Source organism: Lygodium microphyllum, chromosome 1 (assembly GCF_053477565.2).
Source record: "Lygodium microphyllum isolate KBCC chromosome 1, Lygodium_microphyllum_v1.1.10, whole genome shotgun sequence".
NCBI classification, from domain to species: domain Eukaryota; kingdom Viridiplantae; phylum Streptophyta; class Polypodiopsida; order Schizaeales; family Lygodiaceae; genus Lygodium; species Lygodium microphyllum.
Window position 1 is genome coordinate 160,233,239 of NC_141135.1, and position 10,101 is coordinate 160,243,339.

Sequence of the window (10,101 nt, forward strand, 5' to 3'; positions counted from 1 at the left end):
CACAAGCAAGGAGAAGAGAAAAAGAGAAGAAGAGAGCCACTTTAGCCACACACCAAGAATGAGCTTTTCCATTCACTTTTTGACTTTTATACATGCCCTCATCCCTTTGGGCACCCATCCCCTTTTTTACATGACCGACTGTCTTAGTCAAGGTCTTCTTTCCTTATGTCTTTCCTCTTTCCACGATTCTTTTGCTCTTGCACTTCTACATTTATTGTTTGCACAAGAAGGAGCCTGGCGCTCTTTTCTAAAATGAATTACATTGCGTCCTGCGCTTTCCTTGCTAGAATATTCGGTGCATCTTGCTAGAATCTTCGATGCTCTCTTACATTTTTCCTTAGCTTGCCTTCTCTTCCGCTTTTCTTGCCTGGGCAGAATGAGCTTCTCTATTCACTTTTTGACTTAGGCTTCTTTGGTCTTCCTCTACTTCTTTTTGACTTACGCTTCCTTGGTCTTCCTCTACTTCTTTTTGGGCTATATGGTCCATAACATATCTATAACACATAAAGTTGCATCGCACATCGAAAAGAGCTTACTTTGATTGTCCCTAAATCAAGAGCATGGAGGAAGTGAGTCCCCAAAGCTTAACTCACAAGCTGCTTGCTATAAATGTATGTATGGCTTAAATATGAAGGGCTTCATAAGCAAGTCAAAGGGCTAATTTGCTTGCTTATGTAGTAGTAGAAGGCTTTGCACATTGAATCACCTACTTTCAGAGGTCACACTTTGTCCTTTACTACCGATAGCTCAAGGTAAAAACCTCTACAATGAGTCTTGATGTGGTAACCTTGGTATGCACATAAATCCATACATGGATCTAGCCATCAACTTCTCAATTTGATGACACCACAAGCTTCTATCTCAAACTTCTTAGCATGATAAGGTGCATGAGTTCTAACAGAAGGCTCAATAACTTCAAAGGTCTCCAATACTCATATCGAAGAAGGGATCATGATATATACAAAGTGTTGATTATCACATCAAACCACTTTGTCATCCTATTTTATCGAAACCTTTAGCCACTACCTTTGGTATAAGAGGTGTAGCTTTAAAATTGTATTACACTTCTACCTCCTTACTTAGGTTCTTTGTGGGCTTGGTTGCCAATCTTGCACATATTCTCTTAAAAGAGAGGGCCATCTTACTATTAAGGAAATGGGATGACCTAACATCTTCAACTTGCATTATAAAGAAAAAGGAAATCCCATGATGCATCTTACCACATGAAACTTGCTTTCTAGTGTGCAAAGCATTGATAAAACAAACACTGAAACAAGACGCCAGGAAAATCTAGGCCCGGAGCACTTAGGGTGGGTTCCCAAATACAAATGGCCAATCAAATTTCAGTATGGAAAACTGTATGTTCACACACATGGTGGAAGGCCAAAAAAATTAGTGGCCTTTTTTGACACGTCATGGCCAAGTTTTTGCTCCTCTCTTCCGGCCTGTCCAGCACGGATACTTCTCCTTCATGCCATGTCTTCTCTTTGGCTCCTTTCCTTGTCCACCACTAATGTGAATGAGATGGCGGACAACTCTTGGGAAATCCTTGTAGATAGGTGGAAAAGGGAATTTTTCACCCTTTTGTCCACCGGGCAAGTGTGAACCCACCCTTAGTTATTTGTATCCCTTGGGCCTTGGCCATACACAGCGAGGCCAGAGCAGGGTTAGGTGTTATCACCTCGCTCGCATAAAGGTTGCAGCTGTGCTCTTTCGATTTGACTAGACGTTATAAGTAGGTAATCTCAAAAAGTACGCTGTCTTGGTCTCAGAACTTTTTGGAAGGGAGAAAACAATGATGGCTCGGCTGAGGCCGGTGTTTCTGGTTCCGGTAGTAGCGGCAATGATGGCTCGGCTAAGGCCGGTGATTCTGGTTCCGGTTGTAGCTGCAGTAATACTCATCGCAACTACGACCTCATCCTTGTTCTCCCTCGGAGGAGGAGGAGGTGGCGTTCTTCTTGTTAACGACAGTAGCAAGCCGCTTCTGATTTCTTCTATTGTCCATGACTACCACGAAGATCGAAGAGATGGTAATTCTGTTTCCTCCAGCCAACCGGTACAGCAGCAGCAGCAGCAGCAACAACAACAACTGAATCTGATCTCCCAGTGCGACATCTTCCAAGGCAAATGGGTCCTTCGCCGTAACACCTATCCTCTGTACAGGCCTGGCTCCTGCCCTTTCGTAGAGAAGTCGTTCAGCTGCATTGAAAACGGCAGGCCTGATTCCGACTACACCACATGGAGCTGGAAGCCCTTTGGTTGCAACCTCCCCAGGTAAAAGAAACAAACAAACAGAGAAATAATGAACCAATAAAAAAGAGGACAGTGAATCAGTATAAGAACAGTACAAAGATTTCATAAGCATGCTACATTTGCTGATACAAAAGAGGCACAGAAAACGTTGAGCATGAGACCTAGGGTAGAAGCCATCCGAGCTGTGTTAATAGAGAGCAGAAGATCCATACAGAATTAAGTCGCCCCAGCTGTGTTAATGAAGAGCACAGATGTAATCAAATATCGACATATCTAATTGCCTTAGTTTCGAGGGGTTGCTGGAGGAGGATATTATATGTTCACGACATGCCTGTTTAATTTTTCTGGTGACTACAGATTCGCCGGTACGGACCTGTTGGTTAGATTGAGAAACAAGCGCCTGGTGTTTGTGGGGGATTCCTTAAGCAGAAATCAATGGGTGTCCATGCTATGTCTCTTGAGACAGAGTTTGGCTGACAAAAGCAGAATTGTGGAAGCCAACGAGGCGGAGCAGATCACGAAAGACAAGGATGCTTTCGTTTTCCATTTCCTGGCAAGTCCCAGTAACTGAATGCAGTACAAACAGGGGAGTATAGAGCACGCAATATGCAGATAAGGGTAATGCCACATGCAGTGCTTGCTACACTCTCTGGAAGTAGAGCAAGTGAAGTTAGCTGCACGTGGCATGTTCTTTAACCCTCATACCTCTATAAAAGGGGATACTTTTACTTACAAGATTTCAAATAAGTTTGATATCTGCGCGTAGCTTGGCTCTTAAGGCCTCTCTTTTGTGCTAGTAAGCAACTGCTGTATTCTTTATACTGACACAAATGACCTATGGGAGTGATGACAGGATTACAACTGCAAGGTGGAGTTCTACAGGTCACACTACCTGGTGGCACAGCATTTCAAAGATGCAACAAACTTCACAATACAGTTGGATACGCTACACGAGTCTCATGTAATGTGGAAGAATGCATCCATTCTTGTGTTCACAACTGGGCACTGGTGGAAGCGTGGGAAGACAGCAAATGGGTACACTAATTACTTGCCCCTTCTCTTTGGTAGCAAGTTCAGCAGTGGCGTTTAATCAGCAAGGGCCCTGCAGGGAATGATGACTGGTGTGTGGTGGTGTCACTGTGTTTGGGAAGGAAAGGAGGAGCGTTTATCAGGAAGGCCAAGCTGTTTATCCAAAGCTGAAGCTGATGTTGGCATTCAGCAAGGCTATGAAGACTTGGGCAACATGGATAGACAAGTTTGTGAATCCCAAAGAAACTCTGGTTTTTCTCTCTGGATATTCTCCTGCACACTTCAGGTAAACATCTCTCTACTTGTTAAGGAGTTACTTGCTTGTAAATTTAGGTTAGTGTTCTTAAGCTCAGGCTGCTAAGCTTCTTGCTTTTCATGCAACCTTTTGAGTTTATGTTTAAAGCACATATAACAACGTTTTAAATCGTTTTAGCTGTATTGTTTCCTCGTCCTGGTTTTAGAAACCATTCCCGATGCTTTAGGTGTCTTGCCTATTGGGATAGTTTTCTTCAATTGCTCGTTTAACATGTTTAGAGTATTGGGACTGTGTTTCTTCTATCCCAGATGTCATGTTATTCTGTTTAGTGCTTTGCAGAGGTGGCAAATGGAACTCAGGTGGTAGGTGCAATAATGAGACACGACCTATTATCGATGCGTCTCAGCTTCCCGATTATCCTCAGGAGAAGATGCGTGTGTTCGATCAGACAATCCGCAGCATGAAGTTCCCTGTGAAGCTCTTGAATGTGAGCAGGTTGTCAAGCTTCAGGAAAGATGGCCATCCTTCAAGCTATGGCTTCAGCAGCGCACAAGATCATGGGTATCAAGACTGCAGTCACTGGTGCTTGCCTGGGGTCCCAGATATTTGGAATGAACTTCTCTACACTATGCTCCTCCTCAATCAATCGACACCATTATTAGCTTGAGAGCGCTGGGTGAATATATTCTGACCCATCTGCTTTGATGATTCTATCGGACCCTCCCTGCACTAGGGATCACTTGCTCAATCTGTCTCGGGCTGGTAATATGCTCCATATTTGTAGTCTCAGCATCGATCCCTAGTTCTGAGTCAATGTAATACTACTGTTATCGGGTAAAGTTTCTTAAAAGCTAGGAAATGGGTGGGCTTCTTTTAAAATTTGTGTGCCCTCTATTTAGCCTGCCATGGGCATCAAGGGAGGCATTGCTCCCTATGATAATATTTGAATGAAAGAAAGTCTCTCTAGAGAGAGAGAGAGGAAGAGGGAGAGGGAGAGAGAGAGAAAAGAATCACCAGCTCAAGTTATAGCGAAATTGTGTAATAAACCCAAGGCCATGGGTTCCATTCTTGTGATAGTCTATATATGTGTACATACCCCCTTGCCTCGATTCCATATACATCTTTCATAGTGTACATACACATCTTTCATAGTGTACGTACATACCCCCTTGCCTATACATCTTTCATAGTGCATATGAATGTGTGTTTGTGTATGGTATTTTATATGATAAAGGACAATTACATTAAACATGAGTGACAATAATGTTGAGGATTCTTATCTATGAGTAGGTGAGAATAATGTTCATGTGAGCTAGGAGCCACTGTGGATGTCAAAGTGTCTCCCCTCTCCACTCACTTTGCGCCCCTCCCCCCCCCCATGTTACTCATAAATAAAATGGGATTGCTTTTCCCCCATCAAGCTACCTCCCAACCTAGGATCAAGATTTTCTCAAAACAGTTGAACAATTGCACCATGCAATAATTTCATTTGCAAGATGCAAATTACTATGCACTACTATTTTTGGCACAAATAGAGCACATTCGGTATCTATATTCACGTCCACATGAATACACAAGTGTATGTGTGTGTAGGATAGTCTCACATAGACATATAAATTGTATTTTATACAAATCATCAAGTTTGCAAGTTAAGAAATGCTTGATAATCACTAATCACCCTATGAATGTTGCAAATTTATGTATCTATTCTATATATTATTTTGGTTGTAGGTTCAGAAGGCTCCAAACCACTAGCGAGCCTCTCGAACTTATAGCACTTTCCTAACCTACATTTTAATTTCAAAGTCTACTCTCTCTCTTCCTTTTGTTGTTTGACAAGCTAGCTTAGTCACATAACCTCTCTCTCTCTCTCTCTCTCTCTCTCTCTTTGGGTGGGCATCTCTTTGAGGTCGACATGGCAAGAGTAGCAATTATTTAGATTGTGTGTGTGTGTGTGTGTAAAGAACTAGCAAATGCCAATAGTAGGGACGAGTAGCAATAGCCTCGGCACCTCTCTCTCTCTCTCTCTCTCTCTCTCTCTCTCTCTCTCGGGTAGGCATCTCTTTGAGGTTGTCATGGCAAGAGTAGCAATAAGTCTTATGGCGGGAGTAGCAATTATTTAGACTCTGTGTGTGTGTGTGTGTGTGTGTGTGTGTGTGTGTGTGTGTGTGTGTGTGTGTGAAGCACTAGCAAATGCCAATAGCAAGGACGAGTAGCAACAGCCACGGCACACACCTCTCTCTCTCTCTCTCTCTCTCTCTCTCAAAAGTGGTGGGCACCTATGGGCATGGTTAATGGGCAAAGCAAGAAGACATTAGCCCTTCCCAAGCACACATACATGCACTCTCTCATCCCCCCTCAAGTGAGCATGGCATGTAGACATTGATGGTATTGTATATACTGGATAGATTGTATTTGAATGACTAGATAATACATGGATCTACAATAGCATATTTCTAACTAGGAAATTAATTCAATAGTACCACCTACATGTAACTAGCACAATATATTTTCATAAATTTTCACTATTTTGATGTCCAAAATCATCAATACAAGTAAAAAATAATATGACAGTAGCACCTATATAAAGTTCATAGAAAATAACTTGAGACTTGACAAAAGTAGTGAACCAAAAGTGTTGCACCACGAAGAATCTACCAACATGGCTTCTTAGCCTAGTTGCAATCATGGGATTAGAATGACATTGGTAGCACTTAGTGATCTAGCTTGATGTAGCAAGAGTCCTCACTTGAATGGTATCAATACTTTTTCTACTCTTCTTTCAACCTAGTCTTGTAGCCTTCTCATCAATGTTCCTCACAAACTATAGGTCTTGTGGGCTAGAAGCAGTAAATAATGAACAGAAGGGGTGGTCTTCTTGCTTATGTGATGTCCATGGAAGCTTTGTTTATTCCCTTATCATCCACATCACTATGGGACGAGAATCTCGTGCCACTAGGAGTGTGTCTCTCACACAAAGTACAAGCACTAACATATGGATGATGCTCGGAATGTTCTTATTATCACACACACACACACACACACACTCTCTCTCTCTCTCTCTCTCTCTCTCTCTCTCTCTCTCTCTCTCTCTCTCACACATCAATAAGGGAAAGAATCAAGTAGAATTTGCAAACTAGAAGATGAAGTCAAAGTATTAAAGCAATCAAAACGTTTCAAGGGAACCAAAGTATGGATCCCATATGGACTTATATGAGCACAACTCAAAGTATAACCATATGAAATTGCCAAGACAAAGGTAAAACAAGGGTAAATCTGCAATTTATCAAGTGGCAAAGTCATCATAGAGTTTAAAAAGTGTAAACATGAATCTACTTTTGGGGTAAATGGTCAATTTATTGCGGTAGCAAATCATCATAAAGGAGTTCAGAAAACCTAACACTTACTTTTAATTCATTATATATTAGTAACTTTGATTACTTTAATTGTTAGTAGTTGGTTTTTGTTTTGATGCTAATGCATGGATATATTTTTATGCAAATGGATCCCCAAAGTGGATTGTAAATAAAAACTTTAATTCATTATATATTAGTAACTTTGATAACTTTAATTGTTAGTAGTTGGTTTTTTTTCTGATGCTAATGCATGGATATATTTTTATCCGAATGGATCCCTGAAGTGGATTGTAACTAAATACTTTGGTTTGTTTGTCTTATACACTTTTGAGGCATCTAAAAGAACCTCTCTCTCTCTCTCTCTCTCTCTCTCTCTCTCTCTCTCTCTCTCTCTCTCTCTCTCTCTCTCTCTCTCTCTCTCTCTCTCTCTCTCTCTCTCTCTCTCTCTCTCTCTCTCTCTCTCTCTCTCTATTTGTGTGTCATGTGCACTCTAGTTTGTAGTTGATATAAAAATGGACAATTACAATAAGAAAATTGAAAGGCCTAGTCGCTAAGTTTAATAAAATAATATAAATAATTATCTTGAATATCTATATGATCATGAATCTTTCAATGTATGTGTCAAAATGGCACAATAAAAGTGTCAATATATATCAATGCAAAAACATGTATCTAGATTCTAGACCTTATCACTCAACAGTGTGGAAGATAATGTGTCCTTGTCATCTAGATCATGTCGATCATTTGCCTTGCCCCTTTTATCTTGTGATCTATCCTCCTTGGTAAGTAGTACAATTATCTAAGTATCAAACAAAGATAGAGATATATTGACATGTAACTTGTACTTAATTAGATAAAACAATAATATATTTATAGAGGTCTCACAAAGACCTAGCATACCCATCCTTCCCAAACATATGAAGTGCAACTAGATATCACTCTAGTTGTGGCTACCTCCTATAGAAATGAAAATCATTTACATAAATATCATATGGATAAAACTAAACAATAAATAAGAAATTGTAGAAATGCTAAGGTATACCTTTTGTTGATGCCATTGATTCTTCACACAATCTCTTTTCAAAAATGTTTCCATGACTCTTGGTGCATATGAGCTATCTGATTATTTTCAAGATTAAATTCAATTTTTTTTCACAAAGAAAAAGTATGTTAACATTACCAATAAATAAAGTAAGAAAAGAGATTGCGAATCAATCTATGCTATATTTTTGAATATCCTTTCATTATTATGCAATCAAATAAATTTCATTTTAATATGTAAGCTTGTATCAAAAAACGCTATAAAACACTTGATTTATCTAATCTCTAATATAAATTATTTCAATAGATTTAAATTATTAACAAAATCTCAATCTTTATCATTGTTCCAACCAATCGTATATAAATCATTGGGATTATGGAATTTCCTTATTTTAAACTTTAGTAAAGAACTCGTAAATTATTCCTTAACACAAGTGAGTCAAGAAATAAGAATATTTTGATCTTTTTAGTTTGTTCTTCACATGTCATTACAACATCGAGGGTCAACTCAATGAATCACATGTGAAGGATTGGTACTAGAGACCTAATAGTAGTTGGATATGCTTAGACCATGTGCATCGTATTAATGATTGGACCACCATGGCAGCACATATGAATGACCTAAGGTAGTTCCTCTTGTCGTGTTTTGTCATCACAACATGAATGTAAAGAATATATTGTTCCTTGGCATTGAATTTGGAATTATCTTTTGTAGTATACAAGAGGATGACTATGGCAATATGCGAGATGAAGGAAGAAGATACATACACTACAAGGAAGATAGAGATCTTGCTTGTTTCATTGGGAACAAAGTCTCCAAATACACACATCACAATATGTGCACAAGCATCTCCAAGATGAGCACAAGCACTTGTGTCATATATGGAGATATGCATCCATAGAAGATTATGCAACTATATAGTACCGATTCATTCTGGCCTAGTGGGCCTCAGGCAAAGTTGCGGATTACGATATTCTGGCAATGGATTGTTGGTGGCATATCAAATATATGCATTGGAGATGACACTTTATCGAGGTAAGTCTAATCCGAAGAGTAGGTAATGTGATGTGTTGTAATTGTTTTCTCACACCCTATACACTCTTGTTCTGATATGCCAACCACAGACTTAGCAAAGCTAATGCATGCAACATGGTTAGCTGATGAGGGATTCAAGGGGACTATTAGCTCGTATGATGCATACATTAGTGATTTGGCCAATGCTATACTATAGAGCACAAAATGGCATGCATTCATTGGAGGAAAGTTCCATGGTGTATGACCCAATGTAGAGAAGCTTTTAAGTTGACTACAACAAGGGAGTAGCCCCACACCAACAATGGCAGTAAGGATGGTGTGGAGGAGATGACAGCTAGAATTGAGATGCATCAACAACCTCATTTTAGAGACAATGTAACTATAGTGAGAAGCAAAAGAGTGATGGAAAACTAGGGTTAGAGGAAGTAAACGCCTCTCATATGCTTGACTATATAACTAAAAAACAACCCAAAAGAAAGGGTACAAAAAATTTAAATTTTGAGGGCCCTTCACCTTCAAACTAAGCAAGGGTAGTGTCTCTAATTTCTCCAAAGGAAGTGGTGGTGGACACAAACCTTCATGACACCATCTAGACCATAAAAGGATTCCAACTCACAAAGTGATATCCAACGTGAGGGTTGGTTGGGGCTCAATAAGGAAAATGCAAGAAACTAGAAACACTACGCATGTTTACCTACACATTTGTTTTCGGACATCATGGATTGGTCTAACTCGGGGAGGCTAGCAATTAAGATGGAATGTGGTGCCAGTTCATGTGGTTCTCCAATGATCGTGTGGACCACTCATGGAACATATTCCATTCAACATGCACCACCTAGAGTCCCACAAGTATGGCTAGTGGCTCATGGCACAAATTTGACTACAAAAGAAATCCACATGTTAGAGAGTGGTAGGTTTGTTTTATCAAAGGCATCACAACAAGTGGACGCTAATGAAGGCTCACACAAATATCGAAATATTGTCTCACAAGCTATAGGGAAAATGATAGATTTAGCATTGTCTTTAGATACAATTCTGAAAGGCTACACAGTGCTAAAGACCTTGAAACATGAGCTTTTCAAACTAGAGACACGTAGCTCAAGTGTCTTGCAAGAGTGTTATGATGTGCA

General features: G+C 39.8%; 1 protein-coding gene across 2 annotated transcripts; it reads left to right on the forward strand.

The window, feature by feature from the left end:
* Positions 1 to 1,675: 1,675 nt before the first annotated feature.
* LOC148041885 (protein trichome birefringence-like 5) lies at positions 1,676 to 4,859 on the forward strand. Of its 2 annotated transcripts, none has more exons than XM_087683833.1 (5): positions 1,676 to 2,274; positions 2,611 to 2,806; positions 3,107 to 3,288; positions 3,410 to 3,568; positions 3,868 to 4,044. In XM_087683833.1, the coding sequence occupies exons 1-5, from the start codon at positions 1,796 to 1,798 to the stop codon at positions 3,902 to 3,904; spliced, it is 1,053 nt and encodes a 350-aa protein (XP_087539959.1). In that variant the 5' UTR covers positions 1,676 to 1,795; the 3' UTR covers positions 3,905 to 4,044. The 2 variants fall into 2 exon arrangements, with proteins under 2 accessions (XP_087539959.1, XP_087539952.1); XM_087683826.1 differs by having other exon boundaries at positions 1,686 to 2,274; positions 3,878 to 4,859.
* Positions 4,860 to 10,101: the final 5,242 nt, after the last annotated feature.

Excerpts from the sequence above, each read along its gene's own strand:
- LOC148041885 (XM_087683826.1), top strand. The coding sequence starts at position 1,796 with ATGATGGCTCGGCTGAGGCCGGTGTTTCTGGTTCCGGTAGTAGCGGCA. Across the intron at positions 2,275-2,610 it reads TTTGGTTGCAACCTCCCCAG|ATTCGCCGGTACGGACCTGT; the intron begins GTAAAAGAAACA and ends TGGTGACTACAG. Across the intron at positions 3,289-3,409 it reads CGTGGGAAGACAGCAAATGG|GAGGAGCGTTTATCAGGAAG; the intron begins GTACACTAATTA and ends TGGGAAGGAAAG.